Source organism: Centroberyx affinis, unplaced genomic scaffold, assembly GCF_046629955.1.
Source record: "Centroberyx affinis isolate AG114_WGS23_722 - 3 ecotype Tasmania unplaced genomic scaffold, CSIRO-AGI_Caff_v1 ptg003327l_1, whole genome shotgun sequence".
In the NCBI taxonomy this organism is placed as follows: Eukaryota; Metazoa; Chordata; class Actinopteri; order Beryciformes; family Berycidae; genus Centroberyx; species Centroberyx affinis.
The window spans coordinates 117,581-136,952 of record NW_027281328.1 but is presented as its reverse complement, the minus strand read 5'-3'; the positions used below and the strand labels follow the sequence as shown (position 1 = coordinate 136,952).

General features: G+C 44.4%; 1 protein-coding gene across 1 annotated transcript in view; it reads left to right on the top strand.

Moving 5' to 3' along the window:
* trit1 (tRNA isopentenyltransferase 1) overlaps positions 1–11,605 on the top strand; it is a 32,365-nt gene extending 20,760 nt beyond the window's left edge. The window contains exons 7-11 of the mRNA XM_071538693.1: positions 950–1,062; positions 1,226–1,303; positions 8,928–9,037; positions 9,771–9,888; positions 10,693–11,605. Coding sequence (XP_071394794.1) covers positions 950–1,062; positions 1,226–1,303; positions 8,928–9,037; positions 9,771–9,888; positions 10,693–10,922 — 649 coding nt within the window. The 3' untranslated portion in view covers positions 10,923–11,605. The remainder of the gene's footprint in view (positions 1–949; positions 1,063–1,225; positions 1,304–8,927; positions 9,038–9,770; positions 9,889–10,692) is intronic.
* Positions 11,606–19,372: the final 7,767 nt, after the last annotated feature.

The following is a 19,372-nucleotide window of genomic DNA, read 5'->3' as shown; positions in this document are numbered from 1 at the left end:
CACAATTAAAAAGTGCTTTACATTATAAAAGCAAGACATGAAACCTAAAAGTAATAGATGATACAGATTTAACCTGTAAATGTACAGTTCGATTCCCTGAACATTCTCAGAACTGGCACTGTTGCAGAAATGGTACAGATCTATGAAATAGAAAAAGAAACATGTCTACACCTTTGTGATTTTGATGGCTAAGGGATATAAACTGTCCAGATCATCATGTAATGGCAAATTCAATTATATTGTGTAACGAAACACAATGAAATTGCAATTTTAAGAAAAATTAGAACATTGCTATTTTACAGTCAGACATATGGGAGAAATGTTCTCTTAAAATTGCAATTTCATCGTATTTCTTCACACAATATCACTAAATTTACCATTACATCAAGATTTTTTCAATCCCATCATGGTCAGTTCAACCAATATGAAGGAAAACCCATTTATTGGCAATGGTGGAAAGAAATAACAAAAATGGCCACTGCAGCTGACCAGTACCATTTTTATGATATCTCAAAATTCTGCAATGTTCAGGGCATTAAACTGTACATTTATATCGGTTTTTTGAAGCTATTACAGAAATCTGAAACAGGTAAAGATGCTAAAATTGTGGTCTCTAGTCTGTCTGGCTAGCCGAGCTCCAGGCCTCTGCCTCTCTGTTCGCCGCAGCCTGCTGTCACCCCGGTCAGGCCACTGTGTCCCGGCACCCGTGGGTCCTTCTGCCAGGGCCACCGAGTTCGCCGAATGTCATTCTGTCACTTTGTCCCCCCCAAGGGCCTCCAGCCTGCGCAGACTGATATTCCTTGTTCAGGGAGTGAGGGAGAGATAAGGAGGAGAGGTTGAAAATGAGTCGCCATTGGGTGTCTAGAAATGTCAAGCTGGAGACGGATGTAAACTATATATTTTTTTATAGATTTCTCTTTTCCTCTCCTCTCCTCTCCTCTCCTCTCAGTCAGGACTATCAACATGGGATCTTCCAGTCGATCGGTTTTAAGGAGTTTCATGACTACCTGACCGCTCCTGAAAGCAGCACCCAGCAGGAGAAAGACACACTCCGAGACAAAGGTCAGAAAATACCTGACCAAAGTCACAGAGATGGATTTAGATTCATTGATCGGCCAACTGGTTGATTGATCAAGCAGAAAAATCTATTAAATTATTTTTTTTTTTGTTGGCCCTTTGGTCTTCTTCATCTATAACACCCCCTTTCTCTTCTCTTTCTCTCCAGGTATAGAAGCTTTGAAGATTGCTACGAGGCGTTATGCACGCAAACAGAATAAATGGGTCCGTAACCGCTTCCTTAAACGTGAGTGCCCTCTGCCCATCCTATCCACAGTGTGTGTGTGTGTGTGTGTGTGTGTGTGTGTGTGTGTGTGTGTGTGTCTCCTCCACAGTCCAGTGCCTTAGTAATCAGCGGTCTCTTTAACAAGATGAGATTCACACACCCCATTACACACAATAAGCCTTCTCACCCACCGTATTGTATTGTTTATCCGGGGTACATAGAGTAGCGTGTGTGGGTGTGTGTGTGTGTGTGTGTGTGTGTGTGTGTGCAAACAAACTAATTTGCAAGCAAAATAGAGCTTCTTTTTAGATTGATTAAATTTAAAGTGCGTTGACCCCAATCCTGGTGCATGTGTATGTATCTGTCTGTGTGTTTCCATGTGTCTGCTGAACAGTTTCTACTTGGAAATATGAGTGTTTTGTTTCATCTTTACTTTCCTAAGGGACCTTTTTGTACCATGCATCTAAGGCCTCTTTCATATTTGCATATTTTTAATGATTTAATTTTGAAATGTTTTACGAGAGGTTTCTGCAGCTCTCCAGTGACTTTCCGCATTTGAAATGGTGAGATGGTGCGAAAACATTCCAGCACGCCTCACCAGAAAGGTCATAGTGTCGGCACTGATGGTAGCTCTGTTATCAGAGAGGCAGGAACGAACTGAGCGTTCACACCACAAGCAACTTGATAAACCCGTTAACCGGAGGCTTATTAATAATGATAACTACAGTTGCCTTGTTTGTAGTCGTGGAAACCTCTGGTGTAGCTGGGCTTTTAGGCAACATCACTCATCAGTGCTAGCGTTGCTGCTACAGCTAGCAGTCAGCGAGGTCAAATTGGAGATGTGAATGCAGACGGAGTTTCTGCCAATATGAATCTTTTTTACCAAGTTGAAAGCTGTCCACATTTCCTAAAATGTAGCAGAGTGTTTGATAGTACTGTATATTTAAATGATGGAAATCACAAGATTAATTTATTCTCTGACACAAGTCTGGTTTTGATTTTATGCAGCATGTGTGAGCTGCTGTGACGTTATAGAAGGGATAACGTTTCAAAATCCATTCCCGGTATACACCTGCAGCTAAAACCCTTCACTGCCTTTTTTTCCAGTGTTTCCAAGACCAGGTCTCTTGTGGCTCACAGTAAAACAAGCCAGTGCATAGAAATGAACTATAATGGTTGGTTACCTGCCAAAGTGGCTGGTACTGGAGAATGGACAAACGTACCAACTACAGCCAAGATCAGCCTGCGTTTGGCTGGTGGCGATTTCCCACCCTGGTTGCAACCACTGGAAGCCCAAAATGTTTTAAATGTGTATAAAGGCTAAGTGTGTTCCTCTGTCCCGAACGAGCCCCGGCCTCTCTGTCCCACCAGCAGCATGCCCGGCAGTAACCCAACCTCCTAATCCTGTTAGACCCAAGTGGCTTAAGCCACGCCAGGCCCTAAACCTCAATACCCCTCTGTCTGACCGCCTGCCTACCCGCTGCACACACCATATGGTCTCCGTCACCTGTGTGTGTGTGGGCGAGCGCTTTTGTACATGTGCGTGTTCGGGTGTGTTTGTGTGTCTGTGTTATTGTGCTTTTTCACATGCAGTTATTTTTAAGTAGATGTGTGTGCTTTTTGCACATGCATGTGTCTCCGGCTGTGTGGGTGTGTTGCCTGAGGAGTGAGGACTGTCCATTTCACCTCCCTTGGAGACTCTGCTTGGCGTCAGCTGAGCGAATTCAGATTCAGAGCAATTTGCAAGCCAGTTGTCTGCAACATCAGGCAGGGCCACCAGACGAGCTAAACTCTTGAACTCTTTCAGTGTGAAAAGTCTGAAACGTGTTATCGCACTAAGACTAATAATAGACACTTGGTGCCAAAGACTCGGTCGCAACTCCTGTGCAGATCAGCCATAGTGAGTTAGCTGTTTTACTGTTGTGATTGAGTGACGGAACTCATTTGTGCCTTCTTGTCTTCTTTCCTTCCTCCCTCCATTCTCTTCTTGCTGTTTCTTTAATAGTAATACACCTCAAAATAGCATTTCTACATGTTATCCCAATGATGTTAAGACAGTTAAATATTTAAGAACATGAACAGCACTCAAGCTAGAATCTAGTGATCTGATGTTCATATCTCTGAAATCTTCAGAGAGAAAACCTGCAGCTGCTCCACTGACCAAAAACTGGGGGAATAATTTTGTGGACTCAATATTTTTATTAGTTTTTGCAGCTGTAAATCCAAATGGCCTTCAGTGCTAAGGGTCATGAACTAAAATATGTGCCCATATCCCTGAAAAATCACTCAACGTACCACCAAAGAGCTCACGCCAGTCTCCTATTCACTGCCACAGGGTGTCTGCAGGTCCTGAAAAAGTCTCAAAATGTCTTTAATTATCTAAATTCAAGGCCTTAAAAGGTGTTGAATAGAGTCAAATAAATCCATTCAAGCTTTATATTCAGTTCAGACCTTTACAATATTGTGATTTCTTGGTGTGCTGTTATTTCTTCTTTTGAAAAATCAGCCCACTTTCATGTTCACTTTCATTTTAAATGTGAAATTTCTATCATGTTTCCTTCTGACTGGTATTGGAGATGTTTAAAAAAAAAAAAAAAGTCTTAAATTTAACTTGATGAAACTTTACCATGGAGTAGCTCTATGGTTCATTTCGATTCACGCTCTTGTTTCCAGTGTAACATGAGCCTTATTTATGTTCACAAATATACACTGAGCTCTACAGGATCATAGCCCCACATGATTTTCCTTCCAAAGCCTTGAACTATTTCCCCAGGAGCGGCCTGTCCTGAAATGCCCCCCTGGCCAGTGTTGTCCCAGGCCAAAGCCTTGCCCTTTCCCCCTTGCACCCCACCTTTCTGGCCCCCTATCTTTCTCTTCACCTCCCTCTCTTGCTGTGACTGCTGACCTCCTTTCTTTCCCCTCTGAGCCCCAGTGTACCACACACACACACACACACACACACACACACACACACACACACACACACACAGAGAGAGAGATGCCGGCAGGCCTCAGCTGAGCAGGCTAATCTCTTGAAGCATTACAGAGCTGCCGGGAATTTGCCCCGACCACACAGACTCGGGCAGCAGGGTCACTGAGGGCTACACAGACCAAACCAAGCATACCGAGACTAGTGGGTCAAAGGGAAAGATGGATTGAGATGGACAGATAGCCTGATAGACAGGCAGGCAAATACAATGAAACCGGTTAGAGAGGCTAAAAATGACCTGAATGTTGAGTGTAAGAGAGAGAGAGAGACAGAATTGTATGCCTAGAAGTATTCCACCTAGTTTACTAGAATTGCAGCTATGATTAAGGCATTTAGCAGATGCTGTGTTACGACTTAAAATGAGTGAGCAGGTAGGGGTTCAGTGTCTTGCTCAGGGACACTTCGGCAGGACATGTGGCTGTTGATGGATGCAACATCCATCATAGCAACATTGGTTGCTATGGGGACTGAACCTGGGAACTTCTGGTTATGGGACGGATTAACCACTAGGCCACCCTGCTGAAATTATATCAAGTCCAATTCCTCTTGCCTTTTAAGTGTGTGTGTGTGTGTGTGTGTGCACATACAGAATGTGTGTGTATGTGTGTGTGAGAGAGAGAGAGTCTGTTCTGATTCTATGATAGTAGGGGAATGTTTAATTAGTGGATTTAATTGGCCACAAAGAAACTGCTAATTTGAGGTTATATTAATTTGAATATGTACTGAGCTTAATGCAATACTGTCATTACATCAGGAGAGCTCTGTCGCCCTCAGAGTGTTTGTTTTCATTCCCCAAAGACAGAGACACACACACACACACACACACACACACAGCTCTACCTGTAACCAGGATACCCAGATGTAGTCTGACCGAAGCCTCGTGAGTGTTAAGTAACAGGGGTGTTGGTATCTTTTAGTCCCAAACGTGAGTGGGGGATGGGAAGAGTGATGGAGAGAGGGAAAAAAAACATGGATGGATGGATGGATGGATGGATGGATGGATGGATAGATAGATAGCGCACGTAATCTGATCCAGCTGGGGCAACAGGTGTGGGGCGAGTTTACACCCTTGTCTGCTAGGAAGTGAGAAGCTTTCCCCCTGTGTGTGCGCGCACACACACACAAACACACTGTTGGCAATCTTCCCCCATGGAGATAAAGCCAAGCCTGGGCCGTTGTCACCACAAAGACCTCTGTATCACCTCCACTAGATGGAGAGAGAGACAAGAGAGGGCTGGAATAGGAGAGAATGACAAAAAAGGGTTGAAGGGAGATAGAGATAAGTGGAACAGAAGGTAGGAAGAGAGGATGAGAAAAACAACAGACAACAAATAAGGGGAGTCACTGGTAGTTACAGCACCAAAGCATTCCCGCTGAGGAGATGTAAGGCTGGTTGAAATGTTTGTGTTTTGGCATGATGGCTTAGGGGTTGAGAGTCTCCCAGCTGGAGAGCCGAGGCTCAGTCCACATGGCTTGAAGTATCCTTGAGCAAGATACTTAACCTCCTACCTGCTCCAGGGGCGACGCACTAGTTGGCAGACCAGAGGGTGAAAAGAGGATTTCCAACCTTGGCAGATGAATAAAGTCTGTCATGTGCCAAAAATAAATAAATAATTAAAATCAAAGAAAAGCTACATTTCAAAGGGAGCGATGCTTAAACAAGTGGGTGAGAGCGAAAACAAAGTGAAGGAGAAACTAGGAAAGAGAGAGAGAGGGATTGTTGAGTGAACGGAGAAGCAGCTGTCAAGTTGCCGTGTGGACGACAGCCAAGGAAGCACAGCTGGGCCGGGGACACCGCAGCGAGACTGGTAGTTTAGTTTTTATAGCAGAGCACACACACACACACACACACACACACATCCTCGCTCAACAAACACACAAGAGTATAACGCAACAAATGACTCTCAGCCGTTTGTTGCAACAGGTGGACTACTGTTTCAACACAAACTCAACACGGGCAGCAGCTGCCAGGCGACAGGAGTTGCTCTTTCTTGTTGGCAAAGCGATCTCCCCTGTGCGCCTGAAAGGGAGCGCACACAGTTTGCGGTGTGTATGTGTGTGTGTGTGTGTGTGTGTGAGAGAGAGAGAGAGAGTGCGTGTGCATGCCTGATCCACAGGGCCGGGCACCCTGCTCCTTTGTCCCTCCCACGCTCCTTATCAACCTTCTTTCACTGCAGAGTGGATTAGCGGAGTTAGATTTCACCAGATCCTAAACAAGAAAGGCGGAGGGGGGGTGGAGGGGGGGGGTTTCTCCATCCAGCATCTGGCAACCCACCATATCTCCCTTTTATTTACCTCCACTCCACGCAGCCCGGTGGGAGGTCGGCGATAGCAGAAGGGAAAAGGGGGGGGGTTGAGTAAGAAAGATAAAAGAGAGAAGTAAGGAGGAGAGATAGTGGAGAAGCAAGTGAATGGGAGGGCAGCTGGCGAGGTGAAGTATTTACCAGAGGACCTAAAGGAGAGCTCCAGCTCTGCATCTGGTATAGGTATGCCAGGTGCCGCTTGCCACAGCCACCTGCTTGCTATTGTGCCACCAACACAAAGACTTCTGAAACACACACACACACACACACACACACAGTAACAACGGCAATGAAACCTGAGGCTTTGATTAACAGTTGCTGCTGTTTTCAGAAAACACACACACACACACACACACATGCACACAGATGAACTGACCTACTGTATGCCTACATGTAAACACACATGCAAAAACACACACACACGCTGTGAAGCTGAATGATGCAGGTGCAGGAGCAGTTGAGGTCACTGGAGTTAATAACCTGCCAGTAAGGGGGGTTTTTGTGTTTATTTTGTCATTGTTAACGCCCTTTGTCAGCTAGTCAATGAAGTACAGCTGGTCCCGACACACTGAATGAAACCCATGAACCGCTTTAAGTGGCTGACTGTAAATGAAACCAACAATATGTAAATTTAGAGCAGCGGCGGGAGTGTAAATGCGGCCCCCGTGTCGACAGCCAGGCCGACATGTAGGTTTATGGCTCTGAGGCGGGGCTGTGTGGAGACCGGCAGTGTTTCCCGAGGCCTCGCGCTCATTCCTCCGACAGAGGCCGCACAGTGAAGCGGTTGTGGGGACGAAACAGCGATGCGGTTGTCTCGTCGCGTTCGTCTCCGATAATGGAGTCAGCCAGACAGTTCCAGTGGAGTCAGTCGCTCCGGTCCTCTGGGTGTCTGCTGCCTGCTCCCTCCGCATTTCCGCTTGTGTGTGGGAAGGATTAAGCCTTAATTGAGTTAGCTAACTGAGCCCGACAGGTTAATGGGATTAATTTACCTGCGTGCGTGCGTGTGTGTGTGTGAGTATGCATGTGTGTGTGCGGTAACTCTTTAACTAGTGCGTATATGAAATTATATGCAAAAACCGCACCCTGTTTTGTTCCTAATTATTCTGTGCGCTTGACCTTTACTCTTTTTTTTCTCTTCGTAATGTTCCTGTATTTATTTATTGCGCACATTTTATCTATCTTTTATCTATCTTGTAAATCACTTTGTAACTCTGTTTTCCCTGTGTGTATGAGTGTGTGTGTGTGTGTGTGTTTAGTGTGTCTGTGTGTGTCCAATCAATGCAGGGCAGTGGCTCTTGATGCAGGCGGGCAGGCAGATAGACTGATAGATAGATAGACAGACAAGCAGGCAGGGACTGGTGCTGCTGTTTAGTGCTGAGGCTTGGCCTGGAGACTGCTGACTGTTGCAAAATAGAAACATGGGGGTGGAAGAGAGAGAGAGAGAGACAGAGAGAGAGCGAGTGAAAGCCGAAGCGAGACTGATGGCAAGAAAGGAGGAGAGAGAGAGAGAGGGCACAAAGAAGAGAAGAGAAAAGGGTGGGAGGAAGGAGGGAGAGGGAGAGAGAGAGCGAGAGAGAGGGAGAGAGAGAGAGACATTATCGAGCCAGTGTGAGTCAGCAGGTTGATAGAGCTTCAGGGTGCGGCTGCTGTAAACTCCCAGTATGAACTGGGTTCACACTGGAGTCCATTCCAGCCTCCCAGCTGCATTGACATTATGACTGGAGCCTGTTCATATCTTGTTATATTTAGGATTTGACCAATATATCGACACATCAGTGTGTCGGGCCATTATTAATAATCAGATATGGTCCAGTCAGTGTCGACCGCCTCTGATGTGATGGATATGATGCAGTTTGTTTGATTATATATTTATTGTATAACTGATTAATACTACACTGATTGTCTGTGCAACGCTCTCAACATGAATTGACTCTAATGTAACAGTTTGATTGGATTCTATATATTAATATTATTATTGTATTGTATTTCAGGCTTTTCCACCATTCCAAGAAAAAATATCTGGTGGAAATACTGAATACATATAATTTTTGAATGTGAAAATGGGGTATTCATTTAAAAAAAGAAAATTGAATATTGTCACCATATACCAGCTATCAGCAACATCAGTCCAAAAATATCGGTATTGTATCCATTTATATAGGTAGAAGCCACAAAGCCAGCCTGTGTTGGCCAACGCATACTGTCTGCTTGCAGAACGGAAATTTGTTAATATTTCTGTATACCATTTACCCTGTGTGTGCGTGTGTGTGTGTGTGTGTGTGTGTGCGTGTGTGTGTGCGTGTGTGTGTGTGCGTGTGTGTGTGTGTGTGTGTGTGTGCGTGTGTGTGTGCAGGACCAGGAGACGACGTGCCAGCGGTGTACGGCCTGGATGTGACAGACGTGTCGAGGTGGGAGGAGACGGTGCTGAAGCCTGCACTGCAGATACTGGACAGCCTCAGCAAGGTGGGGCCTCCATGGTCTTCTGTCTGCTGCTTTCATCTGCTGGTGTTAGGGATCAAGGAACAGTCCCCACTTCCTTGTTTTCTTCCTTTCTTTTTTCCTTCCTTGCTTTTTTTTTTACTTTCTTCTTTCCCTCCTTTTGTACCTTTCTTCCTGTCTTATTTTTTTTCCCATCCTTGTTTGCTTGATTCCTTCCCTTTTTCCTTACCTGCCTTTTTCCTCCCTTCCTTTCTACATTCATCTCTTCCTCCCTCGCTTCCTTCCTTTCATCTTTCCTCCTTTCATTCCTCTTTGTCTGCTTTCATTTTTTTCTTCATTCCTCTCTCTGCTCTTTCCTTCCTTACTTGATTTTTATTTACCTCCTTACTTCCTTTCTCTTTTCCCCCTTGTTTCTTCCTTTTTCTTCCTTTTCTTCCATTCTTCCTCATCTACTTCTTTCTTGTTTTATTTTCCTCCTCCTTTCCTTATCTCCTTTCTTACTTCCTTTTTCTTCCTTATTTGCTCCCTCCTTTCTTCCTTCTCTTCCTCATTTCATTCCATTCTTCGTCTCCTCTTCGTTTTTTTCTTCATTCCCTCCTCCCTTGCTTCCTTTTTTACTGGCCTCCCTCTTTTTTTTCTTTGCTTTTATATCCTGCTGCACAGAGAGCAATGAATAACAAACCAGGTATTTCATAAACACTTTATCATGCCCAAGGCCTAAAAACTGGAAACCTCTCTCTTTTGCTCAACCAATCAGGGTGAGCAGCCAGCTGCTGAGCCAATCAGAGTGGAGGGGGCGGAGCAGAGGAACAAGCGGAGCCGCCATACCTGTGATCTGTGTGACAAGGTGATCATCGGTGACCTGGAGTGGACAGGTGAGGCTGTCAGCCCGCATCTGACTTCATGGCAACATTCACAGTGGTGTTTATCACATGAAACAAGGCCCCGCTTTACCTGGCATTAACATGCGTCTCCTGTCTGCATTGTCTCTATATGATTTAGCTGGATGAAATTTACACCTGACATTAAAATGTCTGGTACACACACTGATATCTCTTCTGTTTACCTCACAGATTGCGGCACGCATTTATGTCCTATAAAACTGACAGTAAACACCTTGTCTCACTAGTTCTTCATCCATGAGCATCTTGACAAACCATTTGTGTGTTACCATCTGAGCTGCCTGTCAGCGCTTTGATTTGTGTGGGCTTCCTAGGTGGATCCACGCCTGAAAGTTTATTGCCATTTGCATTGTTGCTATATGTAGATTGGTGGAGCCTTGCATTTATGTTTTGTTAATGTGGCCAAATGTGTTGCTGGCCACCTTTGGAGGTAGTTTGGTGGATCTGATCTTCAATGCATCTTTGTTGCATTTACACCTGGATTTGATGCGTTTTTACTCTGTCCCGTTGCAATGCAATGCCAGGTGGAAACTGGGTCAAGAATGCTTAAGAGGAGTAGGAACAATCCAGGACCTAAATACAGTAAACTTTTTTATAGCTTTTTTATAACATTTTTCTAGTTTTTCTTCTTTTCTTGTGTGGACCCAACAGAAACTGGTCCGCGACTTGTTTTGGGTCCCGATCTGTAGGTTAAGAATCATTGAAACAGTGCCATCTCAAGTGACATATATCCAGCATTTAAACAATGTCCTCTTTCTTTATTCTCTTTACCCCCAGCCCATCTGAAGTCCAAGAAGCACCACTATCATGTGAGGAAGAAGAGGAAGTGTGACCCGGCCCCCGACCAGCCTCAGGGTACCACCGTACCTCTTGTCTCCGCTGTAGAGACTGCAGACTGCCTCTCTCAGGACACTTCCACTACTGTGGCCCCAGGCTACAGTGAAACCTCTGAAGAGTCTTCCCAAGACACCAAGCCAACAGACAAGGAAGTACCTGTGACGCTTTAAGACCCTTGTAGACTTAAGACTATACAGAATTTGGGCTTCTGTAGTGAGCTCCTTTGAAGTCGTTTCGGTCTACAGAAGCCCCGTCTGTCTCTCCGTCCTTCTTCGTTCCTCTTCACTAAGGTTTCACTAAGGAGAGTAGATATTTCTCTTACAATCTTATGACATTTGTCGGACACTTTTTTCCGAAGCACCTTACAGAACCATGAATGCATGCATTTTTTTCAGCATGGGTGGCCCCAGCGGGAAGTTCCCAAACCCCGTAACTCTAGCAGTGCTTGTGCCTTGCTCTTCCCACTGAGCTACACTGAACTTCATCGACTCTTAAACTCTGGTTTTAAAACTTATTTGAGATACTTTTCCCATGTATCAGTTGCTCACAGGCTCAGCGTTTGGATGCTTGAAGCAAGTCATCCTGTTGGACAGATTTTGATGGTTGGGACAATTGATGTATTATGGACTCAGAAATATACATTGGACATTTTTTGTAATATTTGGACCAAAGATCTGGGACTTTTGAGGACTCTTTGCTGTTGTTTTATTCTTGCAGAATGTGCCTTAAATTAGATGATCGTCTTTGTCTTCCTGTTTTCACATGACATCAGCGATATGTTGCACCTTTCCAGTCATCTCATTGGCATGCTTACAAAGCATGATTATGTGCTGTTTGCCTGCTGCCCACTTGTAATCACTGTAATTAAAAGAGGGTATTTTTTAGTACCTTGTTTGAAAATGACTAGACACTTGATTTGTGCTCTTGTTTTTGAGTGGAGGTTGACCTAGATAATTCCCGCTTTGACAGAGGTGTAAACTGCCAGGTCAGGCTGTGAGGAGAGGAGACAAGAGAGTGTGTTTTCACTGCACTGATTGCAGGTCTTTGTTTATCCAGTGGCATGTCTTTCCCCTCTCAAACCAAGGTGTGCCTGCCTGCTGTAAAACCACTTACACAATACCTGGCATCTCTCCAAAGGCCTCTTGGACGCTCCCTCTCCTCACCTGCCTCATTTTCTTCTCACTTTTCCCTCCCTTTTTTCCTGTGAATTCTCTATTGTTCCACATTGCCGCTAACACTCCATCATCTCTTGCTTCCTTGAAGTTTTCAGTCTTAGTTCTAGACGTATTCTTTCAGTATAAGATTAGTTCACAAGCTCCCCGTCTCTGACCTCATCCACACGGCTAAATATATATCCAGCCATATAATAGCTGGAAGTGTGTGTGTGTATGTGTGTGTCCCACATTTGCTCATTCCAATCTGGGTCAGGCTTCAAGCTTACTGGGGGCCTACCATACAGTATGGGAGTCACACTGATAGCAAAGGTCATCATGTAACTGGCATCTGGTTTCTCTCTTTAACCGTTCCTTTTTCTGGATGATTTTTTTTCCCTTTTGTCATATTATTTATTATTATTATTTGATTATATTATATATTTTTAGTCAGACTTTCATTTGCTTTACTTTCTCAACACTTTTTCTTCTTCCACTGTATTTTTCCCTCCATTTTCTATCATCGCTTTAATGACAACTTTTATGGAAACGGAGAGAAGGAGAAAACAGAGGGAAGGAGAATCAAACACAAAAAGTGATAACTCAGAAAAAGTAACATTACAGGCTATCTAACACATTTTCTGTTGGGTTTAAAATGCCTCAGCCGGCTTAGTGTCTTAGGTAACTTAATGCTCAGATGTGGTATGTGCTTATCGAAAGTGCCTCTGCTCGTTTGACCTGGTACCTCCAGGCACTGCTGAATCACTCCACATATAAAGAAGAAAGCTTGCGCAACTCAATGACATAAGGCTTCGGCTCCCTCTAAACACACGCGCACACACACACACACAAAAGTGGAGAAGTAGGGCAGCTTCCACGGTCATGAGGCTAATTAGTGATTTTAAGCAGTGCGATGCAGTGGATCATCTGCAGACACACGCACACACACACACACACTGAATGCACTGAATGAACTCATTAGCCTCAGATAGCCAGCATTTAGAATCAACACATCAAACCAGCCCGTTTTGAAATGGGGAAACCCATGACTTTGACCTCACAAACACACACACACACACACACACACACGCACACGCACAAATCAGTGCTCTTAAAGTCAAGGTTTTTCCTGCCTGTTCCAGCTCTCTTAAGTACTTGATTTGATGACTGCTGCTATTTGAGAGAGCTTAGAGCTGTGCTGCATTTGTGTGTGTGTGTGTATGTGTGTCTATGTGTATATATGTCTGTATCTATATTTGCATCAGTGAGCGAGCAGCACAATAATTCACCTTGTTTCACCGCTCTATTTCTATCTCTCCCTCTCTCTCTCTCTCTCTATCCAATCCTGGCCTATAGCGGCTCTGGCTCTGGTAGCTGCATGTTCACAGAGCACACACTGTCCTATACATGAGGCCCAGCACAGGGAAACTCCAGGCTGCCTTATGTAACACACGCTGCAGCCTATAGCTTATGTCTGGCTCTGCCCTGTTTGCCATGGATTTTTATTTTTTTGCCTGTGTACCCAACAGTGACTTTACTGCGTGTACTCAATCTAATGCTTGTTATGAAATGATTTGTTTGGTTTAGAGCAGGATTAGACTGATAGATCACGCCGCTATCGGCCTGTGGGATATTGGTCAGTCGGTGTCGTCCACCTCTGATATGACGGATATGATGCGGTTTGATGTTTGATTATGTAATTGTTGTGTAATTGATCAATGCTGCACTGGCTGTGTGCGCGAAGACCTTAACCTGAATCGATTCTAATGGGAAATTGTTCTCATTCATATTAATGTATGAATATATACATTTATATTATTATTATTATTATTATTAGTTTCAATGGAGAGCTTCAGTGTTCCATGGTGTTTCAGAGCCTTTTCCACCCTGCCAAGTATACAAATTTCATGGAATCACTGAATATTTGTAACTTTTTTGAATTGGAAAAAAAAAAGTAAAAAAAAAAGCCTCAATCCAAACATATCAGTGTCAACATCAGCTGTCAAAAACTCAAACAAAGAATTTCTTCCAGTGTGTATGCAAATGATTGGAAACTGTTAGGTAAGGTGTGTGTTGTTGCACTTGCAGGGCGTTAGCCTCTCCTCTCTGCTCTGCTCTGCTCTGTTGTAGTAGTGTCATCCAGTGACTGTGCGTCTAGGTAATTTGAAGTCCACTTAATCCTAATCTCTAATCCCATTTGACTAAACATTTTCTGCCATCTGGCCCTGGCGGGACCCAACACGCACGCACGCACACACACACACACACACACACACATACACACTCACAGACAAACATGCATGTAGCTAATCAGATAGACCAGCCAGATAGTCCAAGACAGACACACACACACAAACATTGTTAAGTTTTTACATTTTTAAGTGAAATATCTCTTCTGTTATTGTGGAATGTAGGCATCCTTACAGACATAATACAGAAGGCCGAATTGTATCAACAGACTACATGGTTTTGGTGGCAATAGAGACACCGCAAGGTCTTATAATCTAAGATTAGAGCAGTACTTAGCTGGCAAAAATGTGTAACATTTAGTGTTTGTTTCTGGAGGCAAGGCTGTCTAAAACAAAGATTCTTCACATTCTGTGGAGTAGCATAAGGTCAATTTATCAGACTAACACAAGGCCAGACATTTGATAAGTGTGTGTGTGTGTGTGTGTGTGTGTGTGTGTGTGTCTTTGAGCCCTGTGCCGAGTACACTGTGTTCATACTCGTGACCTCTGACATCATTTTCCCATTTAGTCTATTAAAGATTGCACTTACACACCTGTGTGTGTGTGTGTGTGTGTGTGTGTGTGTGTATCCCCGCATGTGTGATTGTTTCATTCAGGGTCAGTGCTTTGCTGTCTATCAGGAAGAGAGCAAGGACAATGCAAAAGTTGGTGTTACATAACCAAGTGAGAAACACAACACTGTCAGGTGTGACTCAATCAGATAAGACGGCATCAAGTGTGTGTGTGTGCGCGAGTGCACGTGCGCGCACACACACACACACACACACACACACACACACACACACAGATCACTGACTAGGCCTTTCTTTGCATGATTCATATAGCATTATCAGTACCATGACGATACTCATGAATCGTCATCCCCCCTGCTATTTGTGTGTTTGTGTTTACCACATGTAATGACTGTGTGTTTGCACTTAGGCCTGTATGCATTATGGAGTCAACACACACACACACGCACAAACACACACACACACGCACACTCTCATGCTCAGAGCCGCACAATGAGGGATGAGCGAGTTGAGGCCTAATCCAGCCTGGAGACACTGTTTTATAACTTTTCCACTGTGTGTGTGTGTGTGTGTGCGTGTGTGTGTGTGTGTGTGTGTGTGTGTGTGTGTGTGTGTGTGTGTGTGCGCGTGTGTGTGCGTGTGTGTGTGATGTATGCATCTAGAGCTAAGTGCAGGCCATCATTTATTGATGCATGTGAGTGTGCGTCTATAGGGAGGGACTGGGTTGAATGAGTTCATCCATCTGACAGGATGAGGGGAGTCTCTCTCTCTCTCTCTCTCTCTCTCTCTCTCTCTCTCTCTCTCTGTCACCCTGTCTGGCTCCTGTAGCCGCCGCTATGAAAGAAAGCGACGGAAGGACGGGGAGAGAAAGAGAGATGATTTGATGTGAAGAGCCTTTAGGGAAGTGTCATAGGTGCGGAGTGTGCATCGGCCCCAGTATATAGTCTCTCTTTCTTCTCTCTCTTTCTTCTTCTTCTCTGTCTCTCTCTCTCTCTCCCTGCTGCATATTTCCTGCCTGGTTATGTAATGCGGGGGCCGCTCTGTGTTTTTTTCCCCTCCTCTCCCCTCCCCAATCCAGAGCATGACATGTCTTCCTGTTTTTCCAGCAACCCAGTGAACTCTTTTCCCAGGGCAACGCTTGCGAGGGCACAAACACACACACACACAAACACACACACACACACACACACACGCACACACACACATAGACAGTGCTTGTTGTGACTTATTGTAAGTAATGCACTGTGTACATTCAGAAGACAGGCTTATCTTAGACAAAGCAAATTCTGTTTACCCTCAGTGTATTGTGTCTGGTGGGCTACATAAATGTCATTGCCCCACTCCTCGCACTCCATTTTCTCTCTCTCACTGCCTTCATATCATATCACATCCCCTCTCCCCCCCCTCCTGTGTGCATCTCCCCTCTCTCCCCGGTGTTATGGGCAAGCTCGTTTATCTGTCTGTCCAACCGTTTTCACCTTTTCTCTCCCTCCAGTGCCAAAACCGTGGGGAGGAAATGGGTGTGCCACCCCATAAAAGACCAACAATGTAGAGTAACTGCCTGTTTCTTGTGTGCAGGCATGTGTGTGTACTCTTTTTTTTTTTTTTTTTTTTTTACTGCCTGTGTGTGCGCACGTGACAGTGTTGTGCATAGGGAGCATATTGTACTTTCTCCAATGTATAATGTGTGAGAGAAAGAGGGAGTGTCTGTGTGTGTGTGTGTGTGTGTGTGTGTGTGTCTCCATTGTCGGTGACTAAAGTGCTGGAGCCGGCTTTTTCCCGCCAGTGCAGTGCTTTGTGGGAGGGGTTTTGGCTGGGTGTAGCAGCAACAAAGAGCCACAGCTTCCCGCCCAATATGCAAATGGCCCCAGAGTGGGCGGGGCAGGGAGCCGCCCACTCTGCAGCGTTTAACCCTTTCAGTGCCACTGTGGAAGTTAACAAAGAGCAGGCAGTCTGTGTGTGTGTGTGTGTGTGTATTTGTTCTTTTACTTCTGTCCTTATGTGGACCACATGTCCTCACAAGGATAGAAAGATGAAGGAAATCCTTCAAAGTGACAACATTTTACTGGTTCCACACTTCTAAAAGGGGCTAGTTTAGGTTTAGGACTCATGTTTTGGGTAAAGATTAGAATTCAGAATTAGGTTTAGGTTAAGGTTAAAGGAGTTTTTTTTTAGATTTTAGATTGTCCCATTGATCAACTTACCTGTTAAGTGATAAGACTTAGACCCCAAAATCATCCATGTGTCCCCAGTAGATCTTTCACTCTGATGCTTCATGCTAATTATCTCCAAAGTGAGAAAAATGGAACTTGTAGCAGCTCTAAATCTAAATAGTATTTTTTAAATTATATGTGGCTAAGTCTTTAGTGTTGGAGATTGATCAAAAGTTAACACAAAATATTACAAAATTAACCTAGTGTTTTGAACTACCAGGGACTACTTGTTTTGTTTCTGCAGGAAGTAAATGTGGTTAAATGTGGCTACTTTAGCTATATTGAGTTAATGATATCAAATTTTTAAAATGGATGAATCTACAGGCCATACAATAAAACCCACTACCATTTTTTTTATTTTTAAAAAGTCTTACTCTGGATAATGCTTGTGGCCTAACATCACTCAACATAGTGTATGCTAAAGAGTTAGCATAGAGCATCTACTGGGGACACATGGATGATTTTGGTGTCTATGTTCTCATCACTCAACAGGTTTTGTTTATGGGGCCTATCTTCCAAAAACTTGGTGCAACACTTTAGGGTGTTAGAGGGCTTAGAGAACATAGTCAATGGAAGGTCCTCACAGGTACAGTAGGCCTAATACAGACGTGTGTGTCTGTGTATGTACGCTTGTGTGTAAAAGCACATGGCTCACTCATGTTTTAGGTATGTTACGCAACCCAGCGTAACTTTAGATGCTTAACTGAAAGAGCATGTAGACCAATAGCAGCTGTTACACACACGCGCACACATACACGCACACACACACACCCTTGACCCCGTTTCAAACAAAGAGCCCTGTGATGAAGAAGTCATATGCTCCAACATGCTACGGAGTAGGCAGGATGGGGTCTTAACATGGTCTCATGCCTCATACATTGTCAAATATCACACTCTGTGTACTCATACGTTCATGTATAACATAGTTTCTCTATTACGAAATGCCCATAGTAGTGTATTTCATGTGTCCTGCACATGTCAAATTCATCAACATGATTTATGATAAGCATTCCTTCCATACAGTATGCAGCGGACGGCAGGCGTACAACATGACCGGTATTTGATCCAAGTCATACAAGTTGTTATATAATGTGTTCTATTGATTCTTCCACAAGCATGCAATAGGCTTTTTCTGCTGAAACTGGTAGCCGTGTGCTTAGATGATATATTATGCGCTGGGAATCATTTTTCAAGTCCAATATGAGCAAATTTATACAGAAAGTTGCTACGTGATTTGTTTTTTAAAATTTGAAGCGTTTCCGAATGTGAAGATTAGATTAAAAGCAGACTTTCTAAATACTTTTGGCATGCACGCTTCAGATTTTGAATCTTAAATCCCAGTGTTTCAGCAGCTTTCAAAGCTCACTGAGAAAGAAAGCGGGTATATCACTACGCTAACATTGATAATGAGGATGTACCCAATTGTCCCTACTGCAGTAAGCCGTCTGGTTTTCAAGTGGTTGCATGCATGGCTCAGGTGTGTTTTGCATCGGCACATTTGCATTTGTTTGAATTCTGTGGAGCCGCGCTGGTGACCGCACACACACACACACACACACACACACACTCACACATGCATTCACAGTCTTGTATTTCTATACCACAAAAAACCTTCTATTAACTTCATTCTGTAATTCCTAACCCTAACCCAACTCTATCCCTAATGACACAAAATAACCCAACCCAAGTACAGCTAGTGAAAAAGTCCTCAGTCCTCACAAGTATAGTAACACAAGTACAATTACACACTCAGACACACAGAAATGCTGGTTGTCACAGTTGGCTATCATATTCACACAGTGCCGGTTGTGTGGAGCAGCGGTTGGTAACTGGCACTAGAGCTGATTTACATTACAGCCTGCTAGAACAATGTCTGCTGATACGGTGGATGTTTAAATAGGAGTGGTGTTTATCAGTTAGGTGTGTGGCCGGGGAGACAAAGACAGAGAAGGAGACTGTTTATAATTGTGTGTGCGTGTGTGTGTGGAGGGGGGGAGGGGGGGGGCTCAAACTTCTGTGAAAGGCGGGAGGGGCGGAGGCGAGTGGAGGGAAAAGCACTTTTGAATGAGTATCGCACCGCAGTTCGCCTGATAAGGTGTTCCCTCCTCGGGGCGGTTAACGGTTAATGGCTGATCCGTTTGGCCGAGCCCTGCGGCGGCGGGGCTTAGAGAGGGAAAGGCAAGCGGACCCAGCGGAGCGAGGAGGGAATTTGCAAAACATTCCAGGGGAACTTTTGGATTATCTGAGCGGCCTTCAACTGTTTGGAGGCGTCCCAACTGAAGGGAAAGTCCCCGCTCCTTGCGACATTGTCTTTCGATCACCTGCCTCTCAGACTTCATCAGAATTTGTTTTGAGCTGTTTTTGGTGCTTTCTGAGGAACAAGGAAGGGAGACAAATAAATGAGAGAGAGAGAGAGAGAGAGAGAGAGAGAGAGAGAGAGGGGGGAATAATGCAACTCTGAATTTGAATGCATGCCGTATAAGGGAAGTAGAGTG